Consider the following 24,044-nt stretch of genomic DNA (forward strand, 5'->3'; position numbering starts at 1 on the left):
CATTATTAGATGTTTGGATTTACCTTGTATAGGGGCAAACTAGCCAATAATATAAAGCAGGATACTATAAGTTTTTTTCAGTTGTATAAAGAGTTAAAGAGAGGTGAGAGTTGATATTTAGCTACTGGAAAATGATGCCAGTGAGGTAGTAATGGGGGACAAAGAAATGGCAGATGAACTTAATGGGTATTTTGCATCTGCCTTCACTGTGGAAGACACTAGCAGTGTGCCAGAGGTCCGTGAGTGTTCGGGAACAGGAGTGAGTGCCATTATTATTACAAAGGAAAAAGTGCCAGGCATACTCAAAGGTCTTAAGGTGGATAAGTCTCCTGGACCAGATGGATTATATCCCAGAGTCCTGAGAGAGGTTGCTGAAGAGATAACGGATGCATTGGTCATGATCTTTCGAGAATCACTTGATTCTGGCATGGTCTCAGAGGACTGGAAGATTGCAAATGTCACTCCACTCTTTCAGAGGGAGGAAGGCAAAAGAAAGGCAATTACATGCTAGTTAGCCTAACCTCAGTGTTTGGGAAAGTTTTGGACTCTATTATTAAGGATGAGGTTTCGGGGTATTTGGAGACTGATGATAAATAAGTCAAAATCAGCATAGTTTCTGTAAAAAGAAATCTTGGCTGACAAATCTGTTAGAATTCTTCAAGGAAGTAACAAGCAGGGTGGTCAAAGAGGAGGCAGTGCATGTCATTTACATGGATTTTCAGAAGGTACTTGATAAGGTGGCTCACATGAGCTTGCTTAACAAGATAACATCCTAAGGCGTTACAGGAAAGATATGGCATGGATAGAGGAATGGCTGACAGGCAGGAGGCAGCAAGTTGGAATAAAGGGGGCCTTTTCTGGTTGATTGCCAGTAACTAGTGATGTTCCTCAGCAGTCAGTATTGGGATGACTACTTCTCACATTGTTTGTCAATGATTTAGATAATGGAATTGATCAGTTTGTGGGAAAGTTTACCATTGCTACAAAGATAGGTGCAGGGTTAGGTAGTGCTGAGGAAGCAATGCAACTGAAGCAGGACTTAGACAAATTGGAAGAATGGGCATAAAAATGGCAGATGGAATACAGTGTTGGGAAATGTGTGATAATGCATTTTGGTAAAAGGAACAATAGTGCAGACCATTATCTAAATGAGGAGAAGGTTCAAACATCAGAGATACAGGGGACTTCGGAGTTCTTCTGCAAGACTCACAGAAGGTCTGTGGTTAAGAAGGCAAATGCAATGTTGGCATTTGTTTCAAGGGGAATAGAGTATAAAAGCAAGGAGATAATGCTGATGCTTTATAAGACACTAGTCAGGTCACACTTGGAGTATTGTCAACAGTTTTGGGCCCCATATCTCAGAAAGGATGTATTGTCATTGGAGAGAGTCCAGAGGAGATTCACAAGGATGATTCTGGGAATGAAGGGGTTAACATATGAAGAGCATTGGACAGCTTTGGGCTTGTAGTCACTAGAAATTAGAAGAATGTGTCAGGATCTCATTGAAACCCACCTAATGTTGAAAGGATTAGATAGGGTGGATATGGAGCAGATGTTTACTATGGTAGGGGTATCTAGAACTAGAGGGTACAGCCTCACAACTGATGGGTGACCTTTTAGAACAGAGTTGAGGAGGAATATTTTTTAGCCAGAGAGTTGTGAATCTGTTGAATGTTCTGCCACAGCCTGTGGTGGACGCTAAGGCCATGGGTATATTTAAGACAGAAGTTGATAGTTTCCTGATCAGTCAGGGGATCAAAGGATATGGCGAGAAGGCCGGTGTATGGGGTTGAGTGGGATCTGGGTTCAGCCATGAGGGTATGGCAGAGCAGACTTGATGGGCTGAATGGCTTAATTCTGCTCCTGATCTATTGTCTCATGGTCATGATTATTCTTGCTAATGTATTGGTTAAATTACTAGAAATCAGAGGCCCGGATAATCAACTGAGAAACTAGAGTTCAGATTCCATCGTGGAATTTGAGTTCAGTGAATGTGGTAGTTATAAAGACCCATCAGATTTAAACAATATCATTCATTAGAGACAATCTGCCCTCCTTACCTCATCTGGCCTGCATATACTTCTAAATGCAGATACATGATGTTGGTTCGTCTATATCATTTGTATGGGCATAGTGAGATGCAGTGTGTAGCTACAAATAGAGGTGGACAGTTGGAAGGCTAAATAATAAAAGCTCCAACAATATTTTTAAATATCATAATTTACTTCTAGAGTATACCTTTTCCTCATTGTCATTTAGTTCTCATTATTTATTGCTGCTTCCTAATGGTTGCAACCCTTGGATTTGTTCTCTTCCTGGTAATGCTCCAAAATTCATTCTGAAATTATCCTGAACCTCCTTCGGTAGCCATTGGTGAATTACTTTTCTTGTAGTTTATATTTCTTAATGAATGATCTGTTCATTGCAAATTTCCCCAGCCTCCCAACATACCTACATAACTGGGTTCATATGAGTTTACAACTCAGTTTGAATGATGTGTACACTATTGAGTCTATGACCTTAATTTGTTGGAGTTGGTGGACCATTGTTGGAGTTTAGTCAGCAAATGGTTGATGGAAAATTTTGGACAGTACACCCCAAAGATGCAGTGAGCAAGGAAATATGGATAGTTACATGACAGACAATCAGCATTTCCTACCTTAGCATGGTCATCAATTTGACATTAATATTCTGTCCTTACTGTTTCTTCCTCTCACTCTGATTCTCCTTCTGATTTACAACTGAATTTATCCATTTTAGCTACACGATGGAAGAAATGTGATGAAAATGATCACACATATCCAATACCTTGAGTGCTGCCTATGGAGTATTGTACATTTTCCCTGTGACCATGTGTTTTTTGCCCAGGTATTTTGATTTCCTTCGAAATTCCAGAGATGCACGTTTACTGTAAATTGCATTTGAACGCGTCTATTGCTGGCAAATACTGCATGCTCTTAAGCTGTTGGAAAACATGCGGTCAGGCAGGTGAAAAAAGGAATCGTTTTAGGTCAGTCAATTTTCATCAGAATTAGGCGACGGCTTAACTAACAGGGAAAGGTGAGACCATAAGAGAACAAATTGAATGTCTGTGGGAACCAGGAGAGACTGACACAAGTGGTAACAAAAGTCGGCTGTTTGTAAAGCATATACTATATAATTAATTTCCGCTATTTAATCTGGTAGCTGGGGATTTGATTTTTGTGAACTGGCTGGCATGGGTGCGAACTTTTTTTGGATCTAATACATTATTCCCTTTGCTACTTGTACAAAACAATACTGTAACTGGTGGGTACTGAAGCTAGATCTTGCCCACTCGGACCCTGACTCCGCCCACTGGTCCGCCCCTGGACCCAGGCTGCCGTCCAGTGGAGGGTCCATGGTCGGGAACCCCCTCCCAACGGCAGCATCCCATATAAAGACGAGAGAGGTGGCCGCCAGAAGTCGCTGCATCCTCTGTCCCGCCCGCAGCAATGAAGACAGACATCCCGCCCAGAGCGGCGGTACCCTTCCCTCCGATCCGCCAGGCCGTGTGCTGTCCTGGCAGGCAGCAGGAGCCCCAGCGAACGCTGAGGAAGAAAGTGCAGCCGCCGCCGCCGCAGGATTTCTCGCACTCATGGCCCAAGGCGGGATTCCAGCTTGGGGGCCGCCGGCCGCAGCCCCGCTTGCTTGAGCCAAGGCTAACGGGCAGCTCGTGTGTCAGCGTGCTGGCTTCCGCCAGGTACTCGGACCGCACCGGACAGCCGGACGGCAGCGAGGGGGAGTGCTTCTCGCTCAGCCTCACCCCCGAGGCCGTGCAGATCATCCAGAAGCGCAGTTTGGAGCGGCAGCAGCTGGCTGGCCGGACAAAGGAGAAGGCGGCGACTCGGTGTCCGGCCGCAGCACCCTCGTCCGATATCAGGAAACTGCTGAAGATTTCGCTGCTAAACGACCAGCACAAATATGACGACGTGGAATATGAGGAGTGCGGCGGGCCGCCCGACCGCTCGGTCCTGCAGAAATGTCTGGAGTGGCTGGAGGGAGTGGAGAGCGCTCGCGGGCCCGTGGGCAAGCTGGCAAAGTTACCCCAGCTGACCAACTAGCTGGCCAGCTCAGCAGGTTACTTCTGGCACCAGGGACACTTTCCCATGAACGTACTTCAATCACTGTTCCAGCAAACCAAACACCTGGGACAACATCATTAGAGCCCTAAAGAGGCTCTTGAATAAACTATCTGAACACCGGTTCGTCGAAAAACTAATGGATGTTTATTGTGCAAGTACTGCTCGAAAGCTTCCGGATTCAGAAAATCTTGAGTAATTGTGCATTTTAACATGTTTTTTTTTTTAACTGCGACGGTGGGCTTGGCAATACTGGCACCAGATGTTTACGTGACATGACACTGGTTTCTAATAACCAGCTTCCAGAATGAGCCTTTCTCCGCATTTGCTTCAAGCGGGCATGCACTGAAAAGAAGGACGATTGGGGCGAACTTTATTTTTGTAGTTACTATTTGCTGGCGACATATAACAGTACTCAAATCTAAAATTAGTTTTAAGTCATCAATACAATTATTGCATAAATTGTTTTCATGTTTCAGCATTTAATAAAACTAATTCCTTGTGTATTCCTGGTATTTTTCAAATTGCTCGGAGAATAAAATTTTTGAAAATGTGCTTTTACACAGCGTGTTGCACTATTCACTTAAATAAAATTCCAGAAGGTATTTCTTATAAAATGGTTGTTGGAGAATAATTTTCATTTAAAATAATTTAGGTGATTTATCAGATTAAACAATTTTGAACATGTACTTACCACCATTATTCTGAGCGGATAGAAGGTTTAGATTCAGGTTTAATATAAATATGTATTTTAAGTTACATTAAATAAGCAGTGCAAAAATAGGAAAAAACAAGTACTGAGGTAGTGTTGGTGGGTTCAAAGTCCATTCAGAAATTGGATGGCATAGGGGAAAAGGCTGTTCCTGAATCATTGAGTGCGTGCCTTCAGGCCCCTGTACCTCCTCCCTGATAGTAGCAATGAGAAGAGCATGACCTAAGTGATGGGGGTCCTTACTGATGGATGCCGCCCTTTTGAGGCATCGCTCCTTGAAATTGTCTTGGATGCTGGCGAGGCTCGTGCCCATGATGGAGCTAACTGAATCCACAACTTTCTGCAGCTTAATCAGATCATGTGCAGTGGCCCCTCCATAGCAGACAGTGATGCAGCTGGTTAGAATGCTCTCCATGGTACTTCTGTAGAAATTTGCAAGTTTCTTTGGTGACATACCAAATCTCAAACTCCCAATGAAATACAGCTAGGAAATTCCAGGCAAAACAGAAAGTGCTTCAATTACCTAGCAGGTCACGCTGCATTTGTGGAATAAGAAACAGGAGTCAACATTCGGGTCAGAGATGCTTTATTATTAGCATTTTCACAGCACAAATAACCACCACACTTGCTTGACAGGCCAAGGCTTTGAGCTGCGACTTCGTAGAAAACATTTGTTAAGTTGCATTTGGAATTATGTACAGTTCTGATGGTCACACTTGAGGAAGCATTAGGAGTGCAGAAGAGATAGGCCAGGACGATAGGTGCAATGGAGTACTTTAGCATAGGCTGGGTGTCTTCTCTCTAAGCAGAGGAAGCTGCAGGGTAAACCAATGTAAAGGTTTATAACATGGAAGGGCAAAAATAAGGTAGTCTTTTTCTCAGGGTAGGGGAGTCTAAAACTAGAGGACATAAGTTGAAGGTGAGAAGAGAGGGGCATTTCATTTTTGCATGAGGATAGTGGATAATGGAGCCAGCAGCCAGAAGAGGCAATAGAATTAGTGACCTTGTGCTGCAAAGTATTGTCTTCCTAGGAAATGGTCTATATCATCAGTTTCCCTAACACAGGGCTGTCATCTCTGCACCCATCAAGGAATGAGTGTTGAAAAAAGATTAACATATTCACAAGCATATACAGGTAGGCCAGCCAAAACATGACAGTTACATTTCTAAGAAACACCACTTGTAAAGATTTTAAGTAATGTTGTTGCAGAACAGGTGTAGTTGCCTTCAAAGCCCAGAGTTAAGCATGTTTCCCAATTGTATTGCAATTAATATGGCCTGCATAATTCAAATCATTTTTCTGAATTCATCCATTGCATTATTTCCAATTTGTGCTATGGAAATTTTTGCATTGTGATTAGTAGATCTTGTAGGAGTGAATTCTGCAAGGGTGAATATTTGTTAAATAAGTGGCTATACTGTAATGCAGGGTTCATGTGTACAAAGTTTAAAAGGCATTTGGGCAGGAACTTGTAAAGAAATATGGGTATAATGCAGGCATTTAGGATTAGCATGAATAGGAATCATGGTTAATATGGAGAACTTGGGCTGAAGGGCCTGTTTCTGTGGTGTACAGCTGTGACTTAAAAATAGAAATATCTTCTGATTTTAATTTAACTATTTATCTTTTAAAAAAAATTATTTAACTATCTCCATCTTGTCTTTGTTTGCTCACTCGTTGAAGAATCCAATAGATAGAATTTAAAGAGACTTAAATCAGATACAGAGAAAAGCTGAGTGGTTGAGAACATGGTCGGTGAAATATATTGGGAAAACTGTGAGGCCATCTACTTTAACAAAAAGAAAAGCATAGTATTTGTTAAATGGTGAGTGTTGGGGAGTGTTAATATTTAAAAAAAACTTAATAGTTTTATTTATATAGCACCTTTCATATATTATGATGCAGGCTCCAAGTGTTTTACATAGATTGTAAAGATAAAACTAGTCATAAAAATATAAAACAAAATTAAAAATCATAAGACATTATATAGAACAAAATGTAATTGAATATACCAAATTATCAAAATGTAATCAACATTAATGACATTTTTTAGAATGTTTGAAATGTTCCACAGTACTAACCTAGTGTATAAATCTCTCAGTCGGTAGACTCAGGATTGTTTGCTCAGGGTCACCGAACACCAACAAGCAGGTATAGCAAGTGGTTTAGAGAATGAAGGGTGTTAGCTTTTCATTATGAGGGCACAATCTTGTGATGAGAGGCAAATTCAGAAAGTTATAGAGAAAGGAAAAGTCAATAGTGTAATGGAGCAAAAACAAATAGATGAATCCGATTCTTGAAGCAAAGGCCAAAACACGAAGGTATCTCCAACTGGAATGAGGGAAGGGAACGTGGAAAAATGACTGAAGCCACTTTATGTATACATAACAATATTTTTTAACAAAACATATGGATTCTTAGAGCAAAACAAATAGTGATCCAATAGGAATTACAGAGTTGTTGCAAGCTCAATCTGGGAAGAATTCTCTGGTGGTGATTTTTGGCTCAATATGTTTAGGAGCCAGCAAGTGGACAGGCTGTTACAAGTCTCTCATTGTGCAGTAAGAAAGAGTAATTAGTACCCTGGTAACTAAGGAAGAGTAATCAGCAGTTCTTTGAAGCACAAATTTTTTTCTTGCTCCTTATTCACCTTGGTTAGAGTGTGACTCTGCGGTAGGGTTGGAGGAATCTTGGTTCTTCATCCAATATAAATGAGGTTCTGAAAGGTTATTTGAATGAGAGTTCAGATTGCAGGGAGCAGCCATTCAAGTGGGAGTTCGAAAAAAATTGCAATAGACTTGCGACAGTATAGAAGATGATATTGTTCTTAGCAGTCCTGAATGTGAGTCCCAAAGACTGTTGTCTCTCCAATTCCAGGGTTAAAGATGAGTCTTGGTGGTGATGGAAAATCTTGCTGATAGGGTAAAGATTCAATTGTTGTGTTCTGGTGAGCAGAACAACAAAGTACAAATATGAAAAAAGGCTCTGGTGAGATTGAAGAATTAGGCTCTGAATTAGAAAGGAAAACCATAAAGGTAATAATCTCTTATTTGAGATCCCTGCATATTGGCATGGCTCATAGTTTATCATGGGAGAATTTGGCTTCTAAAAACTGGAGTGTGAGGGAACTGTTTCATAGAGATGGACCACTTGAATTGAGCTAGGTGCAGATAGAGTAAATACAAGAAGAGGTATGGTGGAGTTGGGGATTTCAGGAAAGAGAGACAGTGAAATTGGTAATTATATCTAACATGTTAAACTGTCCCATTTCAGGATCTGCAATAGGCTAGTATGCAAGACATTCAAATCATTAAAAATTAAATAATATAATTTATCGCTCGGGCAAATAATAAAAAAGTGGGATGTTACTCTTTGAAGAACTGAATGGAGTACTGTAAGGAATGACTTAAATATTTGTTTTTATTTATCAAGGTACAGCATGGACCAGGCTCTTCTGGCCCTTCGAGTTGCACCACCCAGCATCCTATAACTCTAGCCTAATCACGGGACAATTTTCAATGGCCCATAACCCTACCAATTGGTACATCTTTGGACTAGGGAAGAAAACCAAAGCCCAGAGGAAACCCACATTGGGAGAATATATAAACTCCTTGCAGACAGTGGCAGGAAGCTTTTTGGAGATTTAATAGTTAATCATCTGAAATGGTCTTATAAGGAAAGGTTAGACAGGCTTGCTTTGATTCAGCTGGACTTTAGAAGAATGAGGAGAGGATGTTTTCTCTAGTGGGAAAATTGAGAACTAGAGGTTAGTGTTGAAAAATTAAGGGGTAATCCTTTAAAGATTGGTAAGGTGTAATTCCTTCCAATAAATTTGACCAGTTTTTGATATATTGATCTAGGACAGCTGAGCATAAATGTTCAAAATTATATCCTATGCTGATCACAAACTTAACTTTGTATTACCCTCTAACATTAATTAAGAGCCTCTGCAGAGCTCTGCTTACTCATTCTCTGTAGCTAAATAGGACTGAATGTCTCATTTTCCCCCCATTCCAGATCTCCAAATGTCTGACCAAGATTATTCATTATCTTCATTATCCTAAATTCTTCAGTCTCAAGTAGAACCAACCACACATATTGGGATGCTGTGAAAGAAACAAAAATGAAGCTCTGAAATATTGAGATTGACTAAGGTGTATAGGTGACTGTGCCATATTGCACAAGGATGCAAATATTCAAATGACAGAATTTCTGTCATAAAACAGATATTTTTAGAAAAGGTTTGAAACAGAACCAAAGTTAATGGACACAGCTCTTCGCAGTATTCTCCAATGTCAGCCAGTTTTTAAGACACACAATCCTTTCATTTTTGTTATTTTTTATTTTAGTGAAAGCATCAATGCTACAGAAACCATTCAACTTTTGAATGAGGAAATAAATACCACCGTCTGCATTTACTGCTCCTTCAAAATCCATGTCTGAACTTGGATTCCCAGAATTAATCTCACCCATCCTCTATCCTAAAGATTGAGGAAGTTGTTGAAAGCTCTCTTCAGATAAAGGAATGGAAGAGACCTGGGACCAAGTATAAAGCACAGGTATAGTGTTTCTACCTCTGATCATATCACACAAAATACAGAAGACAGCAAGTAGCCTGAAGTTTAGGATAAATTGAGTCCATTAAAATACTACTTCAAAATAAACAAAAAATATTGCCTTTTAAATATTTGCTTTTTGGATACTGTGCTGGAGCTTTTTAATTCTGACATAAAATGTAAATTCAATATTTCAAATTGTATTTGAAGGATTTTTAATGAATGGAACCCAAGATAAAACATATTCTCCACACTCTAAAAGCAGTTCCTTGCCTTTGCAGTATAAAATCACTTAGCAACCTTTCTGGCTTCAAGAAGGTAGTTTAATAAATCACTACTACACAATTTTAACTAAATAGTGGTTCTTTAATTGAGCGAAATGTTGCTTCAAATCTCATAAACAAGCTCTTGTTTCTAGTACAAGGAATAAGCATTAAAAAGTAGCACTGTTCTTGTCTTTGTCAAATAAATGTTCATTATAATTAGATTAGCCTTATACAAATTTATTAGTAAAACTTATTCATCACACTAGCACAGCAATTTAAGGCATTGGCAATGTAAATATATTAGAATGGCATCAACCATGAAATAATTACCATAAAAGATTTAAATTCCTTGAAAAAGAATGAAGGCATGATTCTTTGGTTGAGTATAATCAGTAATGTGCAGAAGACATTTTTAGAACAAAATATTACATCATTGTTGTTTGAAATAGATGAAAGTAAACAAAAATGTAGAAGTTGGGAGTTATCCAAGTAACAAAATGTGCAGACTGCAGTTCTCCCTCAGCAGCCACAAAGAACTACTGGAAAGTGTCTTGGGATTTGACCAGTTTTTTTCCACCCTGGAGTTATCCAATGCAGGATGTGCAACACTTTATTATAGCATCTCTGTAAGGCAACCAAAAAGAATTAGCAAGTCAAAAAATAATTTATATTGTGCTTTTCATAAGCTCAGGGAAAACGATTTACAACCTTGTAATTCTCAAACAAAAGCAGAGCCCTTTGGTTGCACAATTGGATTTGCAGGTTTGAAGAACAATAAACTAGATGCTGGAAGTCCAAAGTAAAAGCAAAATGCTGGAAACAATCAGCAAATAACATTTTATATCAACGAGAATTTCTTCAGGTTTCTTAATTAATCTTATTGAAATTGTGAAGACGTCGGTTAACAAATGTACATTATTTAACAATATAATACACATTTATAGCTTTGTTCTAACATAAATATTCCTGTAACAATATACGAGGAACCAGAAATGTCAAGTGATAAGCTTCCAAGCTAAAATTGTTTGCAAGAAAAGTCTGAACACATCCTTCTAAACTTTTCCTATTCATGTATCTACCTGTCTGCAGTTTCCCCTGGCAGTTTATTTGACATACCCAGCACTCTCTGAAAAGTTGCTCCCTAAGTTCCTGTTAAGTCTTTCCCCTCTCATCTTAAATCTAGGCCCTGTAGTTTTAGACTCCTCTACCCTAGGAAAATGGTTGTGATGATTCATCTTATTTACCAACCTCATGATTTTCTATTCTGCTATAAGGTCATTTCTGAGCCTTCTATGTTCCAGGGGAAAAAAAAAAGTTCTAGCTTATCCAGCCTCTTCTTACAAGCTAAGTCCTCCAGTCCTAGCAACATCAATGCCTACTGTGCAGGTTCTTGTCAAAGCCTCACTAAGGATGATGTAGACAGCATCCTCTTTTCATTCTCTGCATTCGCTCTTCAAAGAACTCAGTCAAATTTATGAGACCTGATCCCCATACAAAGCCATGCTGACTATCCTTAATCAGTTCTTGCCTTTTCAAATGCTGGTTCATCCCCTCCAATAAGCTTCCCATCCTTAATTTTGGCCCACTGCCCTATGGTTCCCTGTTTGCCTTTGCAGCCCTTTTAAAGTTAAGGCAGAACATTAACCATCCTACAGTCTTCTAGTACCTCAGCTATGACCAAAGATGGAGAACATATCTCTAGCACAGGTCTGCAATTTCTGCTCTAACTTCTCATAAAAACAAGTCCTGTGGTCTAGGTACTCTATGCCAACTAAAAATGACAATCCAAGCTGGTCCCATTTGCCAGTATTTGGCCCACAATCTTTAAATTTTTCCAATCCATGTACCTGTTCAATTGTTTTTAAGAAGTTGTTGTTGTGCCTACCTCAGCAATTTCCACAGACTTATCACCCTTTGTGTAAAAAATAAGTTACCCCCAAGCTCTTAATAAATCTCTCCTCTCTCACCTCTGCCCTCTAGTTCTTAATTCCTGAACATTGACAAAAAACTGAGTGCATTCACCTTGTCTATCCCCCTCATTATTTTATACATCTCTATAAGATCATCTCTCAGTTTTCCGTGGTCGAAGTCCGTGCCTATACTGCCTCTTCCTATAACTCAGTACCTCAAGTTCTGGCAACATCCTTGCTAATCTTTTCTGCACTTTTTCCATTGTAATAATGTACTTCCTTTAGCAGGGTGATCCAAATAGAATGCAATTTTCCAAGTGCAGGCTCAGTAATGTCTTGTAAAACTGCACATGACCTCCCAACTTGTATACTCAATGCTCTGACTGATGAAAGTCAGCATGCCAAAAACCTCTCCATCACTCTGTCTACCTGTGACTTTTGAGGAACCACATAGCTGAACTCCAAGATCCCTCTGTCCTCCCACCCACCCAGAGTCCGACTGGTCACTGCGAAAGTGCTATCTGAATTTGACTTTCCAAAGTGCACAACTCAAACCATAGAATAGTAAACTCCATTTACCATTCTTCAGCTGACTTGACCAGCTGATTAAGATCCCCTATAATTTTTGATAACCTTCTTCACTGTCCACTATACTATCCATTTTAGTTTGATCTGCAAACTTACTAATCATGCCTTGTACATTCTCATCCAAATTGCTGATATAAATGACAAGCAACGAGCCCAGTACTAACTACTGAGTCACACAACTAACCTCCTGTCCGAGAAACAACCTTCCATTATCACTAGCTGCTTCCTACCATCAAGCCAAATATTTATCCAATTAGCCACCTCTCTCTGGATTCAATGCAATCTAACCTTCCAGATCAGTCTATCATGTGGAACATTATTAAAAGCCTTACTGAAGTCTACAAAGACTACATCTACCACCTTGCCCTAATTAAACTTCATGGTAATATCATCCAAAAAGCAAATCAAGTTCATAACACATGATCCTACCTGCACAAAACCATGCAGGCTAGGCCTAATCAACCCACCTTTCCAGATGGATGCTTATCTTATCTGGCATAATACTCTCCGCTAACTAACTTACGACAGATGTTAGATCTATAGTTCTCAGGATTTTCTCTGTAGCCTTTCTTAAATAAAGGCACAACATTTGTTAACCTCTAGTCTACTGACACCTCACCTATGGCTAATGATGATGCAAATATCTTAGCCAGGGATCCTGCAATTTCTTTTCTAGCCTTTCACAGTGATCTTGAATACACTAGGGGACTATTCCCAGGATCTTCTACTATATATAAAAAAACAGAAGAGGAGAAATATTCATTGAGGTACATGCATATTTCCTGCAGTTCCATACACCAATGTCTACTTAGGTCCTATTCTCTCTCTAGTTACTCTTTTCCCCTAAATATACTTCTAAAAGCTTATTTTTCTTAATCTTTTTCTGTCAAAGCCATCTCATGCCCCTTTCCTTTTTAAGTATTCATACATTGATCTCCCACTATTTGCCTGCAAACAACCTACTCCAATCAAACTTTACAAGTTGTCTCATAAAATTTGCCTATCCAATGTAGAACTTGAAACTGTGGACCAGTTCCATCCCTTTCTATACTACTTTAAAAGTAAAAGAATTATGGCTACTAGTCCCAAAGTTCCCTCACACTGCACCTCAGTTACTTGCCCTGTCTATTACCTGAGAGTAGGTTGAGCTTTGCTCTCTCGCTAGGAAGGGCCTCTTTTCAGGAATCCTTCCTGAATACATTTAACAAATTTCACCCACCTAATCACCCAACAGTATGGCAGTCCTAGTTCATGTTAGGAAAGTTAAAATTTCCCTACTATGATAACCCCTTAGTATGTTGCTATAATGTTACTAAGTAGTTTTTACTCTTGAATGTTTTCTTGCCATCTGCCTGAGGCTGAATTTAAGGACTTGGCCATCTTGGTTGGTATTGTGCTACTAACCACACGGTGAAAGATACTGAAACCCAAAGTTACAATATTTTCCTTGGTTTTGCTTTGCAATGCTTATTCCAAATGGTGTTCAACATGGAAAATACTGATGCAGCTAATGATCTTTTGTTGCCCAGGTCTGACCTGGTAACACATTGTCTTTTTGGTCAGATATTCAATGGTTACTATTTCCAAATTTTTTATAATTGTGCAAATATCTCCAGGGGTGGGAAAGGATAAACCCAGGGATAATAATAAATATAAAGCACATAGAAAGAGGCCAGTTAGCCCATTAACAGCTCCTAGCAGAGGAACCTCATCAGTTTCATTCTCTCATAGAACTACACCTATTTTTAAAAAAAAAATCACATAACCATCAACTTCACTTTACCATTATCCACATGGAAATCAGTGACCAAGGAAATCCACGTAGTTACAGGGAGAACACGCAAAGTCCACACGTGCAGCAACAGAGGTCTGAATAGAACGTGGATTTCTCAACCTGTGAGGGAGTAGTACTATGTGCCCCAGACAAACCTCACCCTTGGATGAAAGAGCAGTGAGGTAATCCAATCATTCACTCCCTTTCTTTTACTAACTAAATCTTGTATAACGACAATGTAAAACTTTGAGCTCTTAAATGCCTTTCAAACTTTGCAGAAAGAATATTCAAATTGCTATTGTTTTAAGGACACCAATTTATGCTACAAGCAGTTGAGAACTAGGGTTTAGTTATGTAACATTATGAGAAAATATCTCTTTAACTAGAAGGTCAAGAATAACAGGGGTCTCCATTTCAGAAGGCCAAGGACATTTAGTCACAACACATGCAGATTATGTATGAAAGTGGAATTGATTGAGGAAATCAGTATTGGTTATATTGAATGGTAGAGTGGACAAGAGGGATCATGCAGTCTATTCCTACTCTTATGTCCATAAAATATTCAATCAATTAAATATTGCAACAAAGAAACACATAATCAAAGACATATTGTATCATAATAAAATCAAGTTTTCAAGACTCACCTTGCAAAGGGAATGTATGACAGACTATACCTGAAAGGAAAATTGGGACAAAAGCTTCAGAAATCTGAATAAGCTTTGACCATAATCTATCAACTTTCCTAAAGTGCTATCAAATTTGATTTAATTCATGAATACAATCATTGTGAATGGGTTGAACATATGATTCATAAATATAAATATTTAGTACTTTAATTTATTCAATTAAACTAAATAAAAATCACTACTCTAGTGCAAACACTGTTCAATTGCTCAGCTAGATGCTCCAATTTATAAAATAAATGTACCATCACAATCATCAAGGAACCATTTATATTAACTCAATAAAAACACATGTATTTATATACTTGAGAAACTATGCAATAAATATGCACACACTGAACTCAAATTTCCACCCAATATGCTCTAAAAGGAAAAAAAAAGCTACATGATTTTTAGTTTTGGACGATATTTGTTAATTTTATATGTGGAGGATAACACACTGGATAAAAAGACAGAAAGGGAATACAAAATAACAGGATTGAGTTACTAAATTAGGCTGAGAACCATTATTTCCATGTGTCAAGTGTTTGCGCCATTACAAAAATGTGAAACACTACAACATTAAACTTTGAACTTTAACAAATTTAAAGATTTTCAATGAAAGTAGTATTAATATTGTAAGATGGCTTTAGAGTGTCAGATCACAGGCATTCCAACAGAATGAACAGCAGCTTGTAAAACAATCCTTGCAAAAGAAGTTCTTGCTGGTGGCCCTACTTTTGGATTCACAAGGTTACAATTGGTTGCCACAACAATTTTTGAAGAATGCAGCAACGATTCAAGCTGCAGTTTTGTGAGATTTATCGTACTTTGTTTAGATTTAGGAATAGAGAACAAAATTGGAATTGGGGCAAGGGATGCAAGGAAAAGACTAGGCTTTTTCGTAGGGGCATAGCAAAGAAAGTCTGGGAATCTCTAATTGATGAAGACAGAAGGTATAAACACATTTTATTAATAATTTTGACAGAAAGTTTCCATTAAATTAGAGGATCATCTATCTGATTTTAAAATGACAGGGTTTAATAGGGAAAATGTAGAAAAAAGCATCTCATTTCAATCATTCAGAGTAGATTAATTATCTATAAAGACTAGCTTCTGTGATAAATGAATCAAATACTTTACAAAGTTCATTGACAGACTCATAGTCATTACACATTGTAGAAAAATGTTCAATGGACAAGGGCCCAACAAGTGACAAATTAAAATGACCAACAATCTTTCACCACGACACCAGCATGAAGTCTAATGCACTGAAGAAAATACAGCTGCTCTTAGTATAAAGTTTGGTTTCTGTGTCAGCAACTTATGGTACAGATTTAGTCATAATTTTTTGGGAAATAACATTGTGGAGGATGTATTTTCAGATAGAACAAATCACTCTACCACTCTTACCATGTGTCACGAAAACTTTGAATTGTGTGAACAAGTGAATTAAAAAGCAATTACTAATTTCTTCTAAGATTTTGATTGCAACTTCATCCTTTTTTAAAAATCATCCTTCAGAGAATCAGGGCATTGTAACCCTTTATGACTGAAAGTAGTTTTCACCTGATGCTCTTTTGCATCTTTAACAGTTATTGATCTACTCAGTCTCAGGCACTAGTTAATACCAACTACTTTTGTTGTCGTTATTGTTGCAGTCACCTCTTTTCCATTCCAATAACAGAACACTCTTATATTTTTTGCCTTATTTGCTCCCTCACATTTTCTTCAATCTATTCTGATGGATGTAAATTCATGTACAGCTAATCACTGTGTAGTATCACAATCATGAGCCTATTCCTCCTACTACCCCAGTGAGTCTGAATTTTTACGTTCTACGTGAACTTTGCATCCCTCAGAATAGATTGCACATGGCATCATATAAGTAGCTTTCACAACAAAAAAACATAAATTATACAGTTTTAACAAAAACACAACTAGACTGCAAACATTTATTTTAACTACAAAATGATCAGCGTAGTTATAGTGTTACTAAACTGTAGTGATGATTAGGGTTTTGCAGGTTGGTTCAAGAACCAAGTGGTTGAAGTGAAGTATCTGTTCTTAAATCTGGTGTTAAGGGACTTCAGGCTTCTGTACCTCCTGCACAATGGTAGCTGCGAATAGATGGCATGTCCCATATGATGGGGATCTTTGATGGATATTGCCATCTTGAGGCAGTGCCTCCTGTGGATACAACCTCTGGTGAGGACGGGTGTGCCTCTGAAGTACAGGGCAGAGTCTCCTACTCTGTGCAACTTCGTAGGTTCCTGCCATTCAAACTGCCATACCAGATCATGATGCAACCAACCAGGATACTTCCAACAGTACACCTGTAGGAGTTTGTTAGTGTTCAATGCACTGGATCCCCACAAGGCTGCGTGCTTAGCCCATTGCTGTTTGCACTGCTAACACATGACTGTGCAGCCAGATTCAAGGAGAACCTGATAATTAAATTTGCTGATGATACCACAGTGGTGGGGCTCATCAGCAAAAATGATGAAACAATGTACAGGGAGGAGGTCAAACACCTAGAGAGCTGGTGCAGTGACAACAACTTGATGCTTAATGTCACCAAAACCAAGGAGATAATCGTCGATTTCAGACGGTCTCAGCCTGAGCACACACCCCTCAGCATCAGTGGCTCCACAGTGGAGAGAGTGGAAAACATCAAGTTCCTTGGTGTGCATATCTTGGACAATCTCACCTGGTCCAGGAACACCACTGGGTTTGTGAAATGAGCCCAGCAAAGATTGCACTTTCTGAGGAAGCTTAAACAAGCATCACTCCCCACTAACATCTTAACTACAGTCTACAGAGGCGTGCTGACCTTTTGCATCACAACCTGGTACTCCAGCTGCAGTGCTGCCGACAAAAAAGCCTTGCAGAGGGTGGTTAGGGGAGCAGAGAAGGTTATTGGGGTCTCCCTACCTTCTGTCCAAGACCTCTTTCAGAGTCGATGCCTCCAGAAGACACGGTACATCATTAAAGACCCCTCACACCCTCTCCATGAACTGTTTGTTCTTCTGCCATCAGGTAAACGTTACAGGAGCATCAAAACTAAAACCACAAGGCTACTTAACAGCTTCCTCCCACAGGCTGTCAGACTGCTAAATACCTGCTCTACCTGACTCTGCTTTGGACACTTTTAACTTGCACTGGACACTTATAACTGGTTTTTAACTGACGTGTGGCTGTTGTGTTTTACTATTTATTGTTATGTTTATTATTTAGTGTTGCATTTATTATGTTATGATTGCACTGCTCCTGGGAAATGCTGGCTCATTCTGCCCTGCAGAGCTGATGTACGGTTAGAATGACAATAAAGTTTTTGAATCTTGAATCTTGAAGCTGAGCCCCCTTAACCACCCAAGTAAAATGCTGGTGTGCTTTCTTCATGATTATATCTATGAGCTGGACCCAGGACAGGTTATCTAATATGTTAACGTCCAAGGATTTCAAGCTGCTGAGCTTCTCCACCATCAATCACCCAGTATAGTCTGATGAACGTTGCCTTCCTTCCCTTCTTGAAGTGTGGCCTAAATAATGTCTTGTACTGTAACATGACAGCCCAACTCTTATACTCAATGCCTTGGCCAATGAAAATAAGCACGCCATATGCCTTCCTTACCGTCTTGTTTACCGCATTCCCATTTCAGTGAACTATACAGAGTTATCTATTCAACATTCCCAGGGTCTTGTCATTAACTATGTGTGTCTTAACTTCCCAAATGCATCACTTCCTATTCTATTTGTTATTCTCTCATCCACTTTCCCTTTTGATCTGCATCCTGTGGTAATCTTGGGATAACTTTCTTCAGGTTAACAGCAGTTACAACTTCTCTAGCTCTTCACTGTGCTCTGGACAACAAGAACTCATACTTCAGGCTGCTGTTCATTGTCAACAGCTTGGCATTCAACAATCATCCTATCTAAACTCATCATTAAGCTTCAAGGTCTGGGCCACTGTGCTTTCCTATGTAACTAGATACTCAACTTCACCATTGGCAGACCACAATCAGTGAGGATCATCAACATCTCCTTGATGATCGTCAAAACTGGTGTACCTCAAGGCAATGAGCTTAGCCCTCTGCTCTACTTGCTATATGCATATGACAGTGTGGTTACGCATGGTTCCAAAGCCACATACAAATTTGCCAATGACACCACTGTTGTTAGATGAATCGCAGGTGGTGATAAGTCTGCTTACTAGAGCGAATTGTGCCACAACAACCACCTCCCACTCAACGTCAGTAAAGCTAAAGAGCTGACAGTTGACTTCAGAAAGTGGAAGGAGGGAAAATATATACCTATCTACATTGAGGGAAATGAGCAGTGGAGAGATTCAGCAGCTTTAAATTCCTGAGTGTTAAAATATCAGAAGATACGGCCCAGCACATAAACAATACCCAAGGAATTCACAGGCACACAAGTGAATCTGCAGATGCTGGAAATAAATAAAAGCACAAAATGCTGGCAGAACTCAGCAGACCAAACAGCATCTATGGGAGGAGGTAGTGATGACGTTTCGGGCCGAAACCCTTCATCAGGAGTGAAGATGGTGGAGAGGGGATAAGAAGTGGGGGGAGGGATGAAGTAGAGAGCTGGGAAGTGATAGGCTGGAGGGAAATGGGCTAGGGGGAAGGTGGAGAATTATGGGAAATAAAAGAGAAAGAAAGGAGATTATAGTGAGGGGGGAAAAGAGAGAGAAAGAGAACCAGACTAAAATAATAGATAGGGATGGGGGTAAGGGGTATCAACGGAGGTCTGTGAGTTGGATGTTCATGCCGGCAGGCAGGAGGCTACCTAGGTGGGAGATAAGGTATTGCTCCATTGACCTGCGTGTGGCCTCATCTTGACGGTAGAGGAGGCCATGGACAGACATGTCAGAGTGGGAGTGGTCTGTGGAATTGAAGTGTGTGGCCACAGGGAGATCCCGCCACTGCTGGAGGACTGAGTGCCGGTGTTCGGCAAAACGGTCTCCCAGTCTGCGGCGGGTCTCCCCAATGTATAAATGGCCACATCGGGAGCACCGGATACAGTATAGCACCCCAGTTGACTCGCAGGTGAAGTGGTGCCTCACCTGAAAGGACTGTCTGGGGCCTGGGATGGTGGTGAGGGAAGACTGTCTGGGGCCAAGGAATTCACGCCTGCATCTTTACTTCCTTTGGAGGTTCAGTGTGTCACTGGATACCCTAACAAATTCCTATAGGTGATCTGTATCCCAAATGGTTTTAAGATGGTCTGGTATGGCAATTCAAGTGCATAGGAACTCAAGAAATTGCAGAGAGTAGTGGACTCTGCCCAATACATCACAGACATATCCTTCCCCATCATCAGCAATATCTACAGGAGGGACTGCCTCGAGAAGGGAACGTTCATTAAAGATCCCCACCATCCTGGCATTGGACAGAAAGTACAGAAGCTTGAAGTCCTACACCACCAGGTTCAAGAACAGCTACTTTTCTTTTAACCATTCAGTTCATAAACCAACCTACAAAACCTTAATTACCTCTACAGTTAAGCAACACGATGACTACTCTGATTATTTTGAATTAAGAATGGACTTTGCTTTTTTATCTTGCTCTAATTGTTACTGTAAAAAATTGCATACAATTTCTGTTCAGTTTATGTTTTTCTTGTGCCTGTGATGCTGCTGCAAGTAAACAAACTTGACTTTGACTTCACTGTCCACTATACAAGCAATTTTGGAGTCATCTGCAAACTTACTATTTGTGACACTTACTTTTTCATCCAAATTATTGACATACACTACAAACAAAAGCAGACCCAACACACTACTGGTCTCAGCCTTCCAAACTGACAATCCACACCCCTCCCTTACCACCCTCTGCCTCATAATTTTATTACTGTTTATTAAATTTAAAGCACAAAGTGTTATTCTGGCTACTGAAGGATCCCATGGAGGTTGAGGTAATTTGGTAACATATTTAGTTTGAGGCCTGAACATGGACAAGCAAAGATATACATTAGAAATCACTGTTTGGTGTGTTGGGTTGTTGTGAGACTAAAACCAAAAAGAGAATAAAATTAATTAAACAAATTTAATTTGCAATAATTGAATAGTGGAATAAATTTGTAACTTTCTACCATCTATGCTCCAACAGATATAGTAGATTAAACAGTTATGATATCAAAAGTCAACTATAACAAACCTAAGATATATCTTGAGATATTTAATTTTGGTTTAATTTTATCTTTAGATAATAATAATGAATCTTACCAAGTTGTTGCTAGGAACTGTAATATACAGAAGATTAGGGCAAGACCTTTCTTGTGCCACTAAAAGTAAACAAAAAGTTTGACTAGTCTTAAAATGTTAAAAATATTTAGCAATTAGATAATTAGTAACCATTTGTCATCATAGGTGCAACCTCTCATTCTACTTAAAGATATCAATCAATGCACAGGGTTTCTGCTTGTGAGCATGGATACCATTTTAGTTGTGATTTTTAATTTTGCCCATTTCCAACATTACAGTAAAATGAATTTTAAAAGCAAATACATTTAGGCAACAGCGCACTCCTGATTTTATTTACATCCATACAAGAGTCATTTTGTTTAGATTTACTGTATGTTACTAAGATACTCAGAATGCACTGCTAGGAGCAAGAGCACTACTGAAGTTAGTGCCATAAAGGATTATTATATTACTAGAAATTTGTTATGGACAGCATTGCTGTGCTAGGGCCCTGCCTCATGTCACACCAAGCCATGAGATCACCTTTTCAATATTGTGACAGTATCAGTGGAGGACGGAGGTTTGTACTAGTTCCCTGACACAGCAGCACAAAGCCTGAGTGTGACTTTTGCTCTCTAGGTACCAGTGGTATCCTAATAGTTCAGAAGAAAGCAAAAGCTTTAACAATTTCAGCTACGGCATGCACAGTGACATCAGGAAAAGGTTCTTTATTCAAAAGCAATTTCAAAAGTGAGAACCCTGCAACCAAAAAGCTGTTGTGCTTAGATTAAGTGAAATTTTTAATTGATAGGGATTTGTTAAATAGATGGAGGCAGCATATAGATCCACTAGAATTGAACAGATGGCAAAATGGGCTCAAGGGGTTGAATTTTCCCCTCCAGTTGCCATCTCTTTAATGTTTTATATACAAAATTCTATCTACAGAATAGTAACACAGGTGAAGAGGCAACAGCTTATAATATTCCATGAAAATTTAAACTAATAGTTAACTATGACAACAAATTTGGAAACCTCAGTAGATTTACAAACGTGGAATCTGACAATTCCTTAGTTGTGGTATATTAATTCTAGTGTCCATGGCAGTTATTCATTTGACAGCGATCAGTGGAAATTCTGTTCAAATCTAATACTACCTATTCACAAGTTTTCCAATAAACATCACTAAAATATTTAACTTGAAGAAGCAACGCTATTTCTCTTTTACCCCTTCCCAAACTACAGGGGCACAAAAGTTTACTTAACTTTTTAACTGAAATCAACTTACCTGCCAAAAAGCAAACATTGAACTAGGGACATTATAGTCCAGGTAGTTCAGGGTGTTGGAGGTTTGTGAATTTAAAGACCATCAACTGGGGACCAACATAATGTATAATTCTTAATATGCAGACAAATTATTTCAAAGTGAAGAGGCCATAGTAAATGAATGGTACCTACCCAAAATACTGCACATAATGTTAAAATGAAGCACAGCTGTAGGGGAAAAAAGAGAAAATGTTTTTTCTTTTTAAAAAGAAGTAGCAATACAGCATATATTTAAGTTAGTCATAAACATCACTAATTTGACAACAACGAACTGTTGCCAAATCCATATGAACAAATGTTTTCTGTTCCTTTAATACTCATTTACTTTGTTTTGACACTAATTGTCTGTGGCCGCTGATGGAAGAAAAATACCGTAGATGTCAGATTATAAGCCGCTACTTTTTTCCCACATTTTGAACAGCTTTGAACACTGCGGCCTTTACTACGGTGCGGCTAATGCATGATTTTTTTTCATGCCGCCAAAAACATTTTGCCTCGTAACAGTAGACCAATAAAATTGATGAGTAGTTCACAGAGGTCCAATGAAATTGTACGATAAATCAAGCGCACTTTCACAATTAAATTATTGTAAATCAGTCATTTGTACTCACCCTCATCAACATGGAAAACACTCGAAGAAAAGCATTGTGCTGCCTTTATGGCAGTTATTTAGTTTATAATATTTTCGCTTAGTAATTCATTTGTTAGTTAAAGTTAGAAGTGTTTTAACTATATTTGTTTTCTGTACTACATCCCGGGATGCTATGACGTCACACCCGGTTTCGCCGCGTCTTGTGGGAAATACCGGTTTGCGATAAACGGGAAGGCGGGGGGCGAGCGGCGGAGCGGCGGAGCCAAAACGCTGCTTTTAAGTTAAAGGCGATCAATAACTTTTCCTGGTAGGCTGCAGTATATATATTTTTTACCAGTCGTTAGGAGATATTGGAATGTTGTTCAGTAAAAAAGTATACGCAACGTATATTTAAAAGTAGCCGCGTTACAGGCACGGTTCGAAAAAAAGCATTTGCAATATGTATTTGTTTATGTTACCATATGGATTTAATTAAAAGTTAAAAAATCCTCACGTGTAATATCTCTCTGTGTAAATATCTCATATTACAACGTGGGACACCTGCGGCCGAAAATCCGGTGCGGCCTAAAATCCGGTGCGGCTTGTACAAGTACAAAATTGATTTTATTTCTAAAATTAGAGCCAGCGGCTTTTAATCAGGTGCGCTCTGTAGTGCGAAATCTACGGTACCCTTTGTTCAGTACATTATTATTTCAGTATATATTAGCTGCCTAAGAAAGAAATACTACCAGGGAAAATACAAATTAGTTTCAGCTTTTGAAATTATACTGGCCAAGAATCTGTTGTATTTGGCCATATTGAACTACAGGCATTTACCCAAGAACCTGCAAATTTTGTAACTCACGTGTGAAATCCAGATCCTTTTCTTGTTGACTAAATTCTATTGTAATTTTTCAGCTGTGCTCTGTCACTGGACTCTGAAAGGAGTCAAATGAAGAGCAGTTTATTGAGATTTCCTGGATTTTGCTGTAGAGGATCTGTTCATGTTAAATCGAGGACAAGATGCTCAAAATTCATTTGAATAACACAAGTACAAAAGTGAAAAATAATTGAAAAAGGCAAGTTAGTGATTGTCTTGCCAGTGGCTTTAAAAAAATTAAAACTTTAGTTGTTTATTTAATTTTCAATTTTAGGTATACATTGAAGCATCTTAAAAAACCTGGCAGATACACACAAAATACTGGAGGAATCAGCAGGTCAGGCTGTATCTTTGGAGAGGAATAAAAGGTTGAAATTTTGGACTAAAACACTCCATCAGGACCTGACAAGGCAACCATGGCTGACAAGGGAAGTGAAATACAGGATCAACAACAGGCAGCAACTAAACAAGCAATAAGGAGAAAAAAAAATTAAAT

The 24,044-nt window shown here is 39.1% G+C and overlaps 2 protein-coding genes across 2 annotated transcripts in view; one reads left to right on the plus strand and one right to left on the minus strand.

Annotated features, from left to right (window-relative positions):
• Positions 1-3,358: 3,358 nt before the first annotated feature.
• Positions 3,359-4,717, plus strand: prr18 (proline rich 18). The gene has a single exon (XM_073050162.1). It carries the CDS (start codon positions 3,474-3,476, stop codon positions 4,080-4,082), a length of 609 nt encoding a protein of 202 aa, XP_072906263.1. The 5' UTR covers positions 3,359-3,473; the 3' UTR covers positions 4,083-4,717.
• A 4,415-nt stretch (positions 4,718-9,132) lies between these two features.
• The window catches only part of sft2d1 (SFT2 domain containing 1), a 75,224-nt gene continuing 60,312 nt past the window's right edge, over positions 9,133-24,044 (minus strand). The window contains exons 5-8 of the mRNA XM_073051097.1: positions 22,230-22,265; positions 20,817-20,875; positions 14,552-14,581; positions 9,133-10,259 (exon numbers count right to left, since the gene is read on the minus strand). Of these exons, the coding sequence (XP_072907198.1) occupies positions 10,220-10,259; positions 14,552-14,581; positions 20,817-20,875; positions 22,230-22,265 (165 nt within the window). The 3' untranslated portion in view covers positions 9,133-10,219. The remainder of the gene's footprint in view (positions 10,260-14,551; positions 14,582-20,816; positions 20,876-22,229; positions 22,266-24,044) is intronic.

The sequence above is a fragment of the Hemitrygon akajei genome, chromosome 7 (genome assembly GCF_048418815.1).
Source record: "Hemitrygon akajei chromosome 7, sHemAka1.3, whole genome shotgun sequence".
In the NCBI taxonomy this organism is placed as follows: Eukaryota; Metazoa; Chordata; class Chondrichthyes; order Myliobatiformes; family Dasyatidae; genus Hemitrygon; species Hemitrygon akajei.

What these genes read in the sequence shown, in the direction of transcription:
- prr18 (XM_073050162.1), top strand. Translation starts at nt 3,474, where the DNA reads ATGAAGACAGACATCCCGCCCAGAGCGGCGGTACCCTTCCCTCCGATC.